Source organism: Dioscorea cayenensis, chromosome 6 (genome assembly GCF_009730915.1).
Source record: "Dioscorea cayenensis subsp. rotundata cultivar TDr96_F1 chromosome 6, TDr96_F1_v2_PseudoChromosome.rev07_lg8_w22 25.fasta, whole genome shotgun sequence".
NCBI classification, from domain to species: Eukaryota; Viridiplantae; Streptophyta; class Magnoliopsida; order Dioscoreales; family Dioscoreaceae; genus Dioscorea; species Dioscorea cayenensis.
The window spans coordinates 15669161-15685923 of record NC_052476.1 but is presented as its reverse complement, the minus strand read 5'-3'; the positions used below and the strand labels follow the sequence as shown (position 1 = coordinate 15685923).

Genomic DNA, 16763 nt, shown 5'->3' with positions numbered 1-16763 from the left:
CATTAGAAACACATGAGAAAAACTTCGGTGCAAATAATTGAAAAAAATTTGAAGGCAGAAATTATACAAGTCACATAAGGAATTTCAGTAATATTTCATCTTCAAATTGCAATCATTATCAACTGCAATAAAGACTAGCAGGAGAAATATCATTCCAGTAAAACATAGCATTCTGAGGATTCCTGGAAAACTTACATCTGATAAACGTGTAGCATTTGGGACATGACGATGGACAATTTCAGCAGCCAAAGAGGCAGTAGGAGAAGTCTAGAGATCAAGAATTAGAGGATTACAAAGCAAATATCTTAAACGCAATTATATTACCAAAAATAGAAAAATAAAATAAAATGAAAACTAAATTAGCAAATGTACCTTCGCTATTGTAAGTGTATAGCCAACTCCATAGCGATGTTTCAAGAAAAGAGAGCTGTCAGTGCATGGTCAAATAGACTTGAGTATAGATGGGGAAACAAGAAACAAACACATTTTCAAATTAAGTAAAGTTCATCATCATTTCAGCTCACAAACTACTACATTATCAGGGTAGCAGTATTTATATAAGTAGAAGTGCACAAAAATATTTAGATGTTTGCATTTACTAAATCTCAACCCAAAAATGGTGAAAAAATATTGAAGAAATCTAGGCAAACTATTTGTGATTTCAAGCTTATTGCAGCATATTTCCCAAACACGAGATGGACACACAAGACAACAAGACAACTCAAAAGGCAAAATTAGACATGCCATTCAATTGGGCTATGAAGAGCTTGACACAGATACAATTAAAAGTGACAATTTAAGTTTTCCCATAATTCCGAAAGAATTTATTACTAAAGAACAATTTAAAAATCAGAAACTGCCATACAACATTCAATTTGTTGAAATTACCAGAAAATCATATATTGCCACCAAAAATATATATATATATATATATTCAGTAGTAAGAATGCAAGAAATAAGAAATGAGACCTTCCGCAACATCTCAAATGACCATTAGCCATTATAGCTATTCTATCACCAAGAACATCAGCTTCGTCCATAGAATGTGTTGTTAATAAAATAATTCTCCCTTTCTTAATTTTCTTTATCAATTGCCATGTTGAGCGCATTGAATATGGATCCATACCACTAGTTGGCTCATCAAGTATGATGACCTGCGCATTGAGGTAGGAAAAATACAATTGTAACCCTTATTACAAGGAATATTGAAACAAAGTATACAAACTTAGCCACACCTTGCTATTTCCAATAAGAGCAATTCCAAGAGAAAGCTTCCTTTTCATTCCTCCAGAAAGGGCACCGACAACTGTATTGAGTTTGTCTACCAAACCAACCTGATGCGCAATATGTCAAGTATGATTATAAAGACATGAAATGATTCAAATATATGACGAACAAAGCTATTCTTTTGCAAATGAATTATTTGTTGAAATATGTTATGTTTTAGTATATTATGAAAGTCTGTGCCATTATCAAAATATGACTTGTATCCCAGTATGTTATAAGAGCCTATATTTGGTGTTATTATGAGTTGGAAATATTCCATGTTTCTAGCATAATTATTGGGAAAGATTTTATATTTAGTCTACACAAGCACAAGTCCAGTATTGTATCAAGTGTGGATGTTTATTGTAATATTTCATATGAACCATGATTATCTCTTTGATTTGCATAAAATGGTTTCCATCTAACAGTATTCACAACCATAAATTTGGAATCAAACTAAAAAGGCAAAAAAAGTATATGGCATTTTCTTAATTTTGAATGCAATAAACTACATGAACATGCTCATTTTTTACCAAACACAGCATTCACATTCATAAATTTGGAGTCCAACCTAAAAACTAAAAATGTACATGACACCAATTTCTCAATTTTAAATGTATACACCAGATCCACATCTCAATAGCATCTGATCAATCAAGAAGGAATACTAAAGGAACTCACTTCATCAACCATTTCAATCACTTGTCTGTCCAAATCATCTTCACTAACACCTTTCAAAATGGCAAATATTTCCATATGCTCCTTTACCTAAAAAAATATGAGAAATAGCCAAAACAGATTGATAAATAACAATGATAACAAAGCTTGAATCATAGAACTGACCAGCCATATGGATACAAAACCATAAATTATGGGTTAGCAATTAAGGGGGCAAACATTTAGTGATACCTGGTCAATCAACAAACACTCTTAGTAGAAACTAGATTTAAATAGATACTATAACAACATAATCCACAGATTTTCATTGCCTGGATGTGCAAATATTACATAGTGCAAGTAAGTGGGGCAGAGTTTGTTGATGCTTGATATCACACAACATTAAATTTAGGATTGCGTCTGATACAAAAAGAAACTTAGCACATCTGCAAATCATCTATGCTATAATTATATGATGTTCAATGATTCACAAATAATAGTAAAATAACAAAATGATATATTAAGAAACATCAAACAATATTAATCCAATAGGCATAAAAATCCTAGAAAATATATCCATAAATGCATTGTGAACATGGTTACCGTTAGCTCAGGAAAAAGAATATCATTTTGCGGACACACACCCAACATCTTGCGTATCTCATCCTATAATATAGAAAAAAAATGGTGATCAGTACAACAATTTAGCAAATTTTATGCAATGAAGAGTTGATAACATCCATAAGAACAAACAGATCAATCAAAAGCACAAAATGGAATTGAAAAGAAACATCATTCAGTTCAAACTAGTTTGATACATGAATGGATGCAATTTACTCATGCTCCCTGGGGACCCACCCGAACGCAATAGATAGATAGATATAACTAAAAATTATATAAAATAATTATTAATAATAATATTTTTTATATTTATGTTTTGATTTAGTAAAATTAAGAAAAGCAATGGAGGAATCAGGGCCAGGTCGGGTATCCCCATCCCATCAGTTTCAAAGATGGTTTTGGTGTATGTATACCTATTGGGGATCGAGACTAGTTCATGGAAGACAGGTCAACGATTTGGGGATAAGGTCAAGGATGGCATTTCCCCACCCCGAATCCAACCCATTGCCATCCCTAGATATATGAGCCAATTGGAAGTCCTTAGCAGCCAAACCACTAAAATGCTTAGATACGCACTCAGCCATGTACGTCACAAAGGAAAAAGTCATCTAGCTTTAAATGAGAAAGCTCCAATTTGGATGAAGACATACGAACTCAAAATACAATAATGGAAAGAGAATTAAACCTTTACACAATTGATCAACCATTCCCAACTATATGAATAATTTGGTGTGCCATCATGAAGTATCAAATGTCAACATCAACCCCTAACAGATGATCGATGTCTGAAAATGATCAAAGTAATCACTGAATATACAGTCCTGTGGCATGCCAGCATAAAATCATGTCTTATGGTTGGAGGCAAATGCAAAGAGATGTCTTTTGAATTGTCCACAAATAGAATGAGGAAGAACAAAAAGAGTATATTAGGTAATATTAAATTCAATGGAGCATAAAAGAATCAAGGACAGGGAATTAATTTAATAGCCATTCTGAATTTGAGCATGTTTTATCAGCTACGAAGTTTGACCTTGCATTAGTTTAATTTAATATTCATTGAGTACCTATAAGTAAACTCTTATGGGCTGATTTCAGCAAAGATTTGAGCTAACACAGCCAAGTGCAATAGTTTCCAGCAAGCCAATCAAAACCCATCACTTTTGACAGATATAACACTCCTATTAATTATCAAATCTAGGATTAGATCCACAAGAATCTAACCCAAATACCAAACCTTTGACAAGCGCCAGCCTACGAAAGTACCTTGAGACAAAGCTACCATTTTAACTAAACTCTAGCAAGAGCTTTTTGGTCATCAAAGCTGAGATGAAGCATTCATTAACCTTGACATTAAGGACAAGATCTTCAGGAATATGTTTAACAGCAATTTTTTTTGTCTGCAATCTGTTGCACTTACAAATTGCATTACTAACATCATGCATTTAGCTAATATTCATGCATTTTTCCTAGTCTTTATGATTATTTCCCTTCTTTTTGTACAAACTACTCTTTTTAGTTGTTTTGATTGTAGGAAGCTGGAGATGACTGAGGAGACTGTGAATCAGCCTTTCTGATAATACACAACTTGTCTGTGGTCTGCAAGAAGTACCTGTGGTCTGTAAAGTGATCTGGGGTCTAGCTTCCATCTTTGGCTATAAAAAGGACCTAAAAAAGGGGTTTTAGGGCAAGAGAGACAGGGAGCAAGCAGTGGTGGTTGGAAAAAGAAGGAAAGAAGTTTTGAAGACTTTGAAGAAGGCTGAAGAAGGAAAGGAGAGCTGGAAATTGAAGAACAGACCACTGTAGACATCATAGGGAGTCCTCTCAGCCTTGTTGTGCTGCTTCTTGCAAAACTTCTATTCTTTCTAGTTTTTTTTGTAACTGAGATGATGCATGTGTAAAACTTTTCTTAAGTCTAGGATTAGCCCAAGATATTGAGTGTTTGATGTGTTGATACTTATTATATGGATCTTCGTGCTTAAAGGTAGATTTTTGAGTTGATTTCTGATTTGAGTACACAGCTTGTGATTTGAAAAGCATTGCTTGCTTATCTTAGAGATCTAGGTTAACTGAAAGGGTAACCTAAGCCTTGGAACTTCTTAAATCGCCCTGAATATACTGAAAGGTAATTCTTGAGAGTTTATCACTTAATCACTGTGCTTATTAAGGTTTTAGGAAAGGTTTATCTACCACGAAAGTAGGAGATGGCCCTATCAAGACCTAACTTGCTATCTCTTGAAGGAGAGTGACAAGTAGTTTAGGATTATTGCCCTTCAAAAGATCTACCCAAATCCAGTCTAGATCCAACGCATCATTCATGTTACACCTTGTGGTGAGTTCCCGAATCTAAATCTATTTTAACCTGAATCATAATCCACAGCCTTGCATCCCTGTAATCTTGATTATGTCTTATTTCCTGCTACTCGTTGTTCTTACATTCCACCCTTTTTATTGTCTAGATAACCCATTGTTGCAATAGATTGGAAATCATACTTGGTCCTCGTGGGATCAATACTTTATTACTACTTGGCAAAACCGTGCGCTTGCGGTTGTGCAACACAATCATAAATGCAGGAGATCCCTTAGACAATCTGTAAATGCCCCATAAAAAAGTGGAAGCGCTACAAGTGGAAGGTTATAGAAGAGGGAAAGGAAAACCGAAAAAGTGTTTAGCAAAAACTTTACGTAATCATATGGCAAAGCTTAGTTTATCTAGTCTTTTAGCCCTTAATAGAGCAATGTGGAGGGAAAGATTCATGAAGCCAACCCCAAATAATTGGGACTAACAGCTTCTCGTTCTTGTTGTCGTTGTTGTTGTTGAATCATAGACGTAGGAGATTCAGATTTTTGGTCCACTTGTGTGATTGATAGGGTAAGTGTCCCTTGCTAGAAGAGATTCAATGTCTCCCTGTTATATGTTTTATGTGAAAGATTATAACAAAATCTACACATAAGTGCACATATAAGACTTGCTCCAATGTCCACTGTATGTAAAGCAAATGAGTTTAACAGTCTCTTTTCTTCATCCATTTCACTTCTTTCCTTCTACCTAGATGCTATACTCGCCAACTTTGTTTTAGCTATTATATTATGACCATACGAAGTGAGCTAAATTTTCATATTCTAATTCCTTTCTTGAATTCCTTGTGCCAAGGAAAATACTACCGACATCATTCAACTAGAGCAACATCAATTTGGCTATCTTTTTCTTTCCTTTGACCATAAATAAGATAAAAAAAACCACATTGCTTATTCTCAATGGGCAACCTCCTGTGCAAAATCCATCAAGGGCTTACCAAATACATACTCAGCTGCACCAAAGTAGTTCCCACAGTCAAATTTGTGACTGGGCATACTGATATAAAGCCCCAATCTGATAAGGTTTAATCGGATGGCAGAAACATAAGACATGACCAATAACTGCACCTTGGCGAATATGTTGGTCTACTCTAGTATGATCTCTTTTGTACATGTTTTGAGGGCTGCTATGTTTGGGTTCAATGTATTTGTGTTATTGCCAACCCTTGGACTAGTGATGATATTTATATCATTTTGTATTGTTATGTACTACTCTAACCCACATGATGGCAACATCGCCTCTATAGGTTGTCCCCCAGTTTATGAACTTACCCTTTATCAATCAAAAATAAAAGACTCGCCAAACACACACAACAATAATGAAGTCCATATAGGTGGTGTTGGTCTTCAATGAGTAAGAATGTATTTTTAACGAATCATTTTTACAAATTGGTTTGGAGGGAAAACTTTTATGAGACGGCCCACATTTTGACTTAATTAATGCTAATAAAAATTAAATATTTTAAGTTTAAAGTTTACTCGTTTAAGATCAAAATTAAAGCTTGTTTTTAACCTGCCCACACCACACCAAGAATGAAGGTAACTCACCAACCAAACAAGCTCATGGCAACATTGTGTCTTGGAAGACAATTCACACAGAAAACTATGCAAAGATAGGAAGCTGTTAACATTTATATCCTGGAAGATGTCGCTGGTTGACCATGAACCATGATTGCCTGTTATAAAAATAATTCTAAGAAAACAATAGTAAGAAACTAAAAAGATGAATTACCATGTCAGTTCTGATGTTTTTGCCAAAGAAAAGAGCATCCCCTGATGTTGGAGGAAGAAGACCAATCAACATTGAAATAGTTGTACTTTTACCAGCACCATTATGTCCTGTAAAAAAAAGGATTCATTTCAAAAACACAACACAAATGACCTTTCTTTTGCACCACTTACGTTTGAACTCAATAAAATGTACTCTACAAATTGGCTGATTCCATAAATATTCCATGAAAAAATGAACCATGAGAAGAACACCCAATACACAGCTTTATACATTAGATCAGCCATCCATGTTCCTTATGCATCCAAAGCATGTTTAATACAACAGAGTTCTCGTAAAATTACAAAATCTACCAAGGTTAATAAGAGACTGTTTAATCAATATAACTTGAGTTCCAAGTTACTTTTTTTTTATTTTTTTTTCCTTTCACCTTTCTCATTAATGTTGCAGAAAAAAGGAGTGAGGTTAAAAAGGTTATTTTTAAAAGTATAATTCATTGTTGAGCACAAAGGTGTATATGCAACTACCAATTTTTTCTTGGATATATGCAGAAATATGATTTTTATGGGGGATGTATATGCAGAAATATATTGGTTGAATACCTGTGATTTGTGGGGATGTATATGAAGATTTTTGTTTTTAGTGTATATATGTAATTATACCCTTCTGTAAACTGGTTGAAATACATCCAACCAAACACAATATTCAAAGCTACTGTAACTAAATGCACATCAATCCAAGCAAATAAAAAAAAGTAACTCGAGTTGCAGCTACTGGAGTTGCATAGGATTTGCACTTACTTGCAACCAAATAGGATTTGTCGTATATTCTTATTTTTGGTGCATGGTCAGACCACCTGCCAATTAGTCGAAAGCACCAAATAACAGCCAATAGTTTAGCCTAGTAACATGAATCTCTTATTCCTTTGACTCTTGTCAAGGGCTACCTAAGATGCATATTTGCTCACATCATGCATGCACCTGAGCCTTGACTCAGAAATCTAAGTCGCATTATTAAATAAGAGCCTCTAACAATCTTCCCGTAAAAATTCAATCATTTTAGCTAGTTTTACACCACTAAATTCATCTGCAGCAAAACCAGGACTTCCTCAGCTTCCTAAATCTAGAGCCTTGAATTTTAATTTTCCTATATCAACATAGACATAAATGTAATGCTCATCTTAAGCGTGATTAGTATAAATCTGATAAAAAATTTCATCATATAAATGGGTATAAGCATAACCTAGATGTTTAAGAATAATATATTGTGAATTTGTGCATACTGTGAAGCATACCTAGAAGCGCAAGAATCTGATTCTCGTACAAAGTGAGTTGAAGGGCGTTAACTGCACAGCATTTTCCTTTCTTGGTCATGTAAACTTTATGCAAATTTCTGACCTGCAGACAGCTAAGGAAAAACTAAACAATAATAAATAAGAATTCAAAACTGTAATATCTCATACATAGGCCAAATCATAGAGCTACTACCGGCCATCAAGTTCTTGCTGCTTCATTTCTAAACTGATTGTCTCCATATCAGGTTCATATGCACTTTTATCAGCACATTTTGGTTTGTGAGGATTGATTTTTCCATTGGCTATACATTCTAAATTCCCTCCAGCACAATGAAGACTACTCTTTTTTCCCCAAAAATGCTTACTGAATAAGAAGTTCCAAGAATAGCGCACTCCATATTCCCTCGGAAGAACCTATATAACAAGAACCAAAAAAATCAACTTAAAACAATCTCATCAGTGAAAAAAAAAACTAGTTGCACTACATTTTATGAAGTGTGCGGCAGAAAAATTATATAATGGTCCCCTTGAGTTTCTGACCATTAGTAAAGAAATGTATACTTTTTAAGGTGTTAGGAAAGGTTTTGCCATACAAGTTAATCAAATGGCATATGCTGTTTTCTTTTTTGGTTGAAATTTCAGAAAACCAAACTTCTTCCAGCGCTAGGCATGAACCTTTTTTTCAACTTGTATTCCAACCAAGGAACCATCTCTTCTCGAAATCATGCATATTAAACATTCACTTTTTAAAATCAAAAATAAATCAGATCAGAAAATAGAAGAAGTCCTAGCAAAGACTATTAGTCAAAATTCTCAGGTTAGACCATGTAGTAGTGAAGAAAAACCCAAGTGAAGAAAATAGAGATCCCAATAATTAGGGTGTCACTTGTAACAGCCTGTAGTTATTATTTATTAAACTAATCAAAAGAAAAATAAGTAAATATAGATAAGTCTGAGCACATTTAAAATAAACTACTAATCTAACATCAGCTGCCAACTGCATCTGATAGTTTGCTATCATTTAACTATCAGAGCGCCAGTAGTTTTCATTGGAGAACAGGAAGAATGCAGATTAATACATTTTTTAAATATACAGGATAGTAAACGTATTGGTAAGTAGTGTAGGTCAACAGAATAATTTTCTGAATAAAAAGACCTGTATTTGATGTGATGATTGATTCAAATGCTGATACAATGATGCAACTCAACACGTCTACTGTTACTGCTGCATAAACATTGTTTCAAAGGCTTACAAGCACAAGTCAGGTTCTACTGCAAACCAGAATTGGTTGTCTGTAATGTTACTCAATACCACATTTTACAATAGAAACACACTAAATAAAATAAAATAAAAACAAAAAAGGGGAAAAAACATTATATGAGATAAAAGACACCTTCACAAACCAAAAAATGAAAAACACAAAATTAATGTGCAAGTATCTAACTTCAAACAACATTGGCAAAGTTTTCTTCTACTGTCAAGGCATTAAACATCAACCAGCAAGCTGGATGAATATCCTCAGTACATGAAATGACTCCAACGAGTTATGCAATGTAGACAATAATAACATCAAAATCAGCACTTGTCCTTACCTTATCAAAGTACAGCCCCAGGGCACAATACAAAAACTGTATCCAGAATCATCATCAGGAAGCAAGCCAAGAAGTTGACTCCAGATGAGTCCTACAGGCAACCATTCTAGCAATTAATATGAAAAAATTAACTGAAATTCTGAGCTAAACTTTTTCATATCAATGACTACCTCCCACATATTTGTCCAACGGACACCAACATGAGCACGCTCATAATCAGCAAAATTAACAGTACCAAGGGCAAAGGCCGTTGGTGAAAGTAAGGAGGCCAAGACCTTCCATAACCTGACAGTGCAACAAACAAATAAATGTACACTAGGACGAAAAACTCAAACCTTTCTGAAGAAGACCACAAAGCATTTATAGCTAATTAGCAAGAATACTAACATTGGTACAGAAGGATCATTGACCGTGGTGGCGGAAAAAAGGTTTAAACCGACAGTGTACCACCGCCACAGCTGTCTTAGCTCGTGAGAAAAATGTAGAGATCAAAAAAGAAAACATGATTGCACTTAAACCAAACAAAAGGAAGTAGCAGAAGACCAGCGATTTATCGCTATACATAAAAAGACTGCTCATTGTGGTCGCCGTAATGATTGCAGAAGAAACTGCAAACTGCAAAATAAAAAAGCACTCAATTTATTAGTTGAAAAATGTTAAGTACATTTGCTCATTATATGAGCCACCAGAGGAAGAAAGCTTTAGTTTGAAAAAAGAAAAAAGCATTACTGATAAGTGAAGAATGAATGGGAACAAAACACATTGGAAAATTGACCATGGATCAAGAAATGTGTTTCCAGACCAAAGTAATACACACAAATAAACTTGCCAGCATCAAATGTTAACCAAAAGCACACAGCTAAGTCTGGCCTACTCGATACCAATCCTTAAAAGATTTTAACAAGGGCAGAAGACTTGAATTATCAAAGCAGATACTTTCCTCCGGCGGTTGGCTGGTGTATAGGCTTTACAAATACCCAAATGTATTTTGGAGCACACAAAGAGGATATTTTCTTGCTTATTTTAAGTGTTAAACTGGATATTTGGGAACTTATGCCAACAACAGACTATGCCTTCATTTCCATCATTTGCCAAAGGACATTGACATAAAGTGATACAAGATATCATCACTACTAACGTCACAAAAGCCATTATTATTAGCAGAGCCTAAAGAAAAAAAAAAACCATTTTGAGAGAACCTTCAAACACAAAAATATATTTATGTGTACGAATACATATATATATATATATATATAAAAAGTGTAGAAAGAAGCACCATTAGTTTTAGCTAGCCACTATCTTCTTGTTTGCGGCAAGGATAGTACCTTACCCTGGAGAAATGTGTCTTGCAGAAGTTTACAGTTCTAGTTTTGTGTGTGTGTGTGTCTGTGTTGGGCAGGAAGAATTATGCAAAAGGAGTCTACGATAGTCTTTGAAAGGCAAAGTCTTCACTTGTAAGCTCTAACAGAGTCTACAAAGATTGACTTCGTTCTCTTAGTCACTTGAATGGGTAAACTGGTGGATTTCTCTTTGATGGAAAAATGCAATTGGGTTAAAGATCCCCAATAGACAAACATTAAGGTAGCAGTCATTTCAAGATGTATAACATGTTAACTGCTGCAATTTTTTTTTTAAACTTTGAATATCTCATGACAGAAATCATGTACCTCTATTCATAGCCATATAGACAAGACACATCCCTTGATCAATATTTAAAAGATAAACCATCTCTTCTTAGATTTGGCAACCATCCCACTATCAAATGCTTCAATCAGTAAAGAACTTGTAACTGGAACAAGCCTTGATTAAGACCAGATGGCCATCTACTACATGATTTACAAAATAGAATAACCTTGACAAAGCATTTGCCACATAAGACATGGTTGTCAACTTTCCACATAAGTTCACTCTATTCTATGCTCTTATTATCCGCTATGTTTTAGATATCCTCTTGGTATCCCAAAATATTCTACAGCAATCATGCAGCTCATAAAACCTTTTCTCTATGTACTATTATGATCAATAAATATAATCAATATATCAAGTCTTCAAAGAGCATCTCTTTCCAATTTGAAAAGAGAAGACATTTGTTTAAGCAAACACTGGATCTTCAATATCCTGGAATCAATCAAAACAAATGATGCAAGATTTCCTTCTGTTTAATTAATAAGCAACACTAGCGCTACGTTTTAGTTTTAAGCCACATCCATCTCTACAATAATGTTAAGCCTCATAGCATTAACAGCCCACATATAGCAAATTTACTTAGCTAATGTGGTAAAAAAGAATAAACATATATAGAAGAAGAAATGTATGCTCCAATTTTCATCATAAAAGCAGGTGTGGATAGATCTCACCTGTACGAAATAGGTTATAAACCAAGAAAGATAGAATATCTCATCTTTTAGGCCCATCATGTAGAGCCCTTCTTTAATCTTGTATTCCTGCAACATCAAAGACACAGAAGTGACAAGCGAAATTCTAAGAACAACAAAGATGGGCGGTATCAAGAGTCTTTAAGATACCTTTTCGAAAACGAAATAGCTTATGAGACGAGAGATTGGATAGAGAAATCCCAACAGATATCTGCTTCCCATAATCAGATTATCAGTAAATCATATTAGAAAATTTACAACACATGTTAATGCTTGTAAGATTGCCACAATTTTTATCCATGATGCATGAGAATGATAAAGATGTCCATGTATTGTACCAAGTAAGAGGGTGGAAGGAAGCACAATCTTAAATTAAATTCTCAAAAAATCAGAAAACAAAATTCCCAACAGTCTTCTTCTCAACTTTAAGATACTTCTCCAACTAAATAAATATCCCCCATTAAATAAATCTGGTTTAATTCGTAATATAAAATACAAACAAGAGGGCTAGTTGTAAATACTGTTTTTCCAATAATTTTAGATAATGAGTGGAAGGGCCAATTACCAACATCTTTTTCCTCAAGCAGAGTAAACACTTGTTGATCGGAGGCTTAATTAAGTAACCACTACTTTAACAATAAGACAGCTTATACCTATGTCAATATCACAAACACAAATGATAACTTCTGTATGGTCCTCGGACAAAAACAAATAGAATGTCTGCATTAAAAACTTCAACTAGACAATGGTGCAACCTAATAATGAAATACATGAGTTGGGAAATCAAATGATGCTTAAAGTACTTACAGAACTCCCATGACAGTCTTTACAATGGATTGGAATTCGTCATCAGTGTACTCACGAGTTGGAAAAGGAGCAATCCTGATGTTTTCTGGAATGAACTGTCTCCATGAAATGTTTGAATGAGAGAAATCTCCGAATGATGAAATTACTTCCAAATTTTTGGCAACAAAATAAGTTCCGTTTTGCTGTGAAAGAAGTATTATGAGTGAATCCATAACCTTTTGCAGCTGCAATGACAAGGAGCACATTTGGTGAAAATAGCAGACGATAATGTGAGGCTTTTAGAAAATTAGTAAAGGTAAATTACACACTACACCAGCTAGTGGAATATCAACTCAGATTCAGTGGAAGTAGATCATCATAAGTTATGAAAAAGCTAGCAAACAACAAAGTCTTCCATAAATGAAATTTTACAACAATTCACATTAGCAAAATAGAATTCTTGAAAATGTTTTGGTTGTTGTTTACTTGGGCAGAAGTATTACAAACAAATCCAGTGGAAAGCTGCAACAGGAATGACAAGAATTGAAATCATGTGCATATAACACATGATATAAACACGGAAGGCTTAGTGAACCAGAACAAAAAGCCCACAATCATATGCAGTCAATGGGAGTAGAATCATATGTCAAGCAGTCAAATAAACTAATCAACATCAGGTAGAACTAGGGAATCTCATTCTTCCCAGGGCACAATGAAGATTTTAAGATTAGAAAATTCAACAGAAAGCGCAACATTTAGTTTAGGGGAAAAAAAGGAACACTATTAATTATGTCTAAAAAAATCAAAACAATTAAAATGAATGCAAAAGGGAAACTCCAATAACAAATTTCCATTACCAAACTATTAAGAATAAATATACTGATGATGAAGGCGAACAATTTCAACGAGTGAACTCCACCAGCATACCATCATAATCTTAAACATGGTCATGGAAGTAATATATAAAATACCATGATATTAACCAAAGGAACATAATTATATTGCAATGCATGACAATAAATATGGCTGCTGAAAAAGGGGATTAAGTAAAGAAGTCATACAGTAAGAAACCCACTAAATCCATATTGTAGAGTTGGAATAATACTCATGCCCAGCTCCAGATCATCAAGATATGGTCCATTGACATCCATGATTGCTTTAACATCAGGAAACCCTGAAAAGGCCCAAGTGTGGTTGAGTCGAATACTATAGTCAAATATCAGGGGGCCTTGCTGATGGAAAACAATAGCGCCTTTAATCTTTGGGTTTGATAAGTTCCTGAATACACAATAAAAAATTTCATCATGTGAAAATTGGGTCATTCAAAAGCACATCCATTTTATGGAAAAAAATGGCCAAGAGAACATATAGTCAACTGGCTAAAGAAATGCAACTTAGATATGATTGCCAAAAAAGGAAATTAATCATGCTAGTTCTTGAATATTTTCATGAATTCAAGCAAAACTTATTGTTTCAAATAATAATATTGCATATGTATCACAAATGCTGCAAAGCAAGACCAAAAAATTATAACTGCTCCTCATGGGACTCGAACATTTTTAAGTTTCAACTGCTTTATTACGCTGGTCCTATATAAAAATGATTTCACTCCAAACAAATTAATAAATTGATTCAGTTAACTACACTTGTTAACCAAATGGTAAAAATGATATATGACTTACCTGGCTTGATCGTTGATACCATAAAGATCAGAACGAATATATGTTTCAAGGTCTACCTCATCTTTGTAAATTTTTCCAACAATCTATAAATACAGCAAAATGACCAATGTAAAATCCATAATACTAGGATATGCATAAAAAGGAAGCACAAACTGAATATAAATATTAATATCGAAAAGCATAAACCATGCAATGAACCCCATAGCCATTAATTAAACACTTTGAGTTCAGGCATGCAGTAGTTTGAAAGCATAAACCAACCAATTATACCTTTATAAGAGGAAACCTCAAGGCTAGCACATCCAGCATTAACTTTGTCTCCTTAGTATCAGGCGCAAAGGCTAAATGCTCATCACTGGCAAACAACAAGCTAAGGATACTATCAAAACTCGGAGAGATCTCACTCTTCCCCACTTCCACAAACATGCCTTCCCGAATATATCTAAGCAAAATTCCAACAAAAACACAAACCAAAACATGAAGTTCAAGACAGCAAAACTCAACAAAATCAATTAAGAGACCATGGAAGCATACGATTCAACAGGATGAATTGTCGTATCAACTCTAGACCTCACAGCGATCAGCAACAGCATGACAATCGTCGGCAGCAAAACCTATGATCAGAAAACACCAATATTCCCAATTAACATTAAATTAAAGCAAAAAAAAAAAACCTCCATTGAAACACAAAAATCTTGGAATTCTTCGCCTTTTTCCATTCTTTCTGCTCCGAGTGAGTGAAATCAAGAACCGGGTCATGGGAAGTACCTCTGTGCATGTGCTCGCGGGATGCCGGACCTTCAGAAGCCAGTTCTTGCGGAGTATGGCGCCCAGCTGCCGCCGAGACGCCGCCATATCTGGCTCTCCTCTCTCTCGGTCTCTCGGTCTCTCAGCCCAAAGCGTGAGCAAATCACCCGCGTGTCTTGTGTGCAAATGGAGAGAGAGAGAGAGAGAAGTGGCCCCAAAAGGAGGCCGTGGATGGAAAGGCAAAGAGTGTATTTTTATACATACCCCCCTGTAAAAGTGTTTTTTTAGATTTCTAAATTTTTAGGATTTGTTACAAATTTGAATCTTAAACAAATTTTACATATTTATATGATTAATAAAGATGATGAAATGGGCAAACCAGTGTGAATCCCTAGTGTCGACTTTGTAAATCCCTAAGGTTGATAATACTATTTTAATAATATGTATATAATATATCTATATAAATATTGTAGTATAGTATTTATTTACTATTTATGAGAATTTTGAGAGAATAATATTTTTTTTCCTCTCTAGAGTTGTATGGTAGAAAATTTTATTAACCCGCTTTGATTTCTGCAATATATTCTGGACATATACATAGTAGAATTTTAATCGCCTTATATAATGTTTTATCTCAGTTAATAAATTTTTAAGATTGGATTCATCTTTATCAAATATATATATATATATATGCTTATAAATTTTTCAAATTAACTTTAGACACTTATGATCATTTTGTTGACTTCTTTCACATGTGCACTTCTTCAATGTTATATTTTAGCTTTTTTTAATTTTTTTCATACATAATAATATAACTAGAGTGACAGTTTTAGAAAAAAATATATTATTGGTGGGCCTTTTGTCATTAATATCCATGTAAACTGATTCATTTTTATATATATTTTTGAAATAAAAACAACTTTTATGTGCAATTTTTTATAATTTTTTAAATAGAGTTTCTCATGAGTATGTCAATGGAATATATGTATATATTTTTAGGGGATATATACTAAAATCTAATTTCAAAGTACATAGTGAATATGATTCTCTCTCCGTTTTCCAAATAAATGTCTTTTAAGGTTGTAGAAGTAGAATCAAGTAAAGTATTTAATAGTTTAAATTATTGAAGGATTTAACTAAAGAGTAATGCTATATGAGGCGAAGGAAACACACGAACCAGCCACACGAATGATGTGGCTGGTGACGTGTCAAAAAACTTTTTTTTTTATTTTTTATTTTTTATTTTTTTAAAAATAAAAAAGTAAAAAGATGGTGACCGGGTCTCTCTCCTTCTCTCTCACGTGAGTCCCTGTCCCACCGCCGCTCCTGTTGCTTCCCTCTCCGGTCGCCGCTCCCGTTGCTTCCCTCGCCTTCCTCATCTGCCCCGTCTCTGCCGCTCTCCTCTCCAACGCCCTCGTCCCTACCGCCGCCGTCACCGCCCTCTCCCACCGCCTTGCTCTCCTCACACTCCGCTCTGGTGTCCCTCTCACGCATTCCATCAGACACCTCTCGCACCATCTCTCGTCCTCTGGCCTCTCCTCCCTTTTCTGCTTCCCTTCCTCTCCCTCCTCCTTCTCGCCCGCTCCTCCATCTCCTCTCCGTTGCCTCCATCTACGCCTTCAGACCCATCTTGCTTGCCGAGTTCGTCGCTCTCCTTC

General features: G+C 34.7%; 1 protein-coding gene across 1 annotated transcript in view; it reads right to left on the bottom strand.

Annotated features, from left to right (window-relative positions):
- LOC120263577 (ABC transporter A family member 1) overlaps positions 1 to 15302 on the bottom strand; it is a 42068-nt gene extending 26766 nt beyond the window's left edge. The window contains 22 exon segments of the mRNA XM_039271538.1: positions 196 to 267; positions 373 to 427; positions 970 to 1154; positions 1236 to 1334; positions 1948 to 2034; positions 2527 to 2589; positions 6632 to 6738; positions 7923 to 8035; positions 8116 to 8336; positions 9516 to 9548; positions 9550 to 9606; positions 9686 to 9800; positions 9903 to 9947; positions 9949 to 10130; positions 11873 to 11959; positions 12041 to 12101; positions 12698 to 12921; positions 13738 to 13954; positions 14359 to 14441; positions 14629 to 14800; positions 14893 to 14972; positions 15127 to 15302. Of these exon segments, the coding sequence (XP_039127472.1) occupies positions 196 to 267; positions 373 to 427; positions 970 to 1154; positions 1236 to 1334; positions 1948 to 2034; positions 2527 to 2589; positions 6632 to 6738; positions 7923 to 8035; positions 8116 to 8336; positions 9516 to 9548; positions 9550 to 9606; positions 9686 to 9800; positions 9903 to 9947; positions 9949 to 10130; positions 11873 to 11959; positions 12041 to 12101; positions 12698 to 12921; positions 13738 to 13954; positions 14359 to 14441; positions 14629 to 14800; positions 14893 to 14972; positions 15127 to 15213 (2445 nt within the window). The 5' untranslated portion in view covers positions 15214 to 15302.
- Positions 15303 to 16763: the final 1461 nt, after the last annotated feature.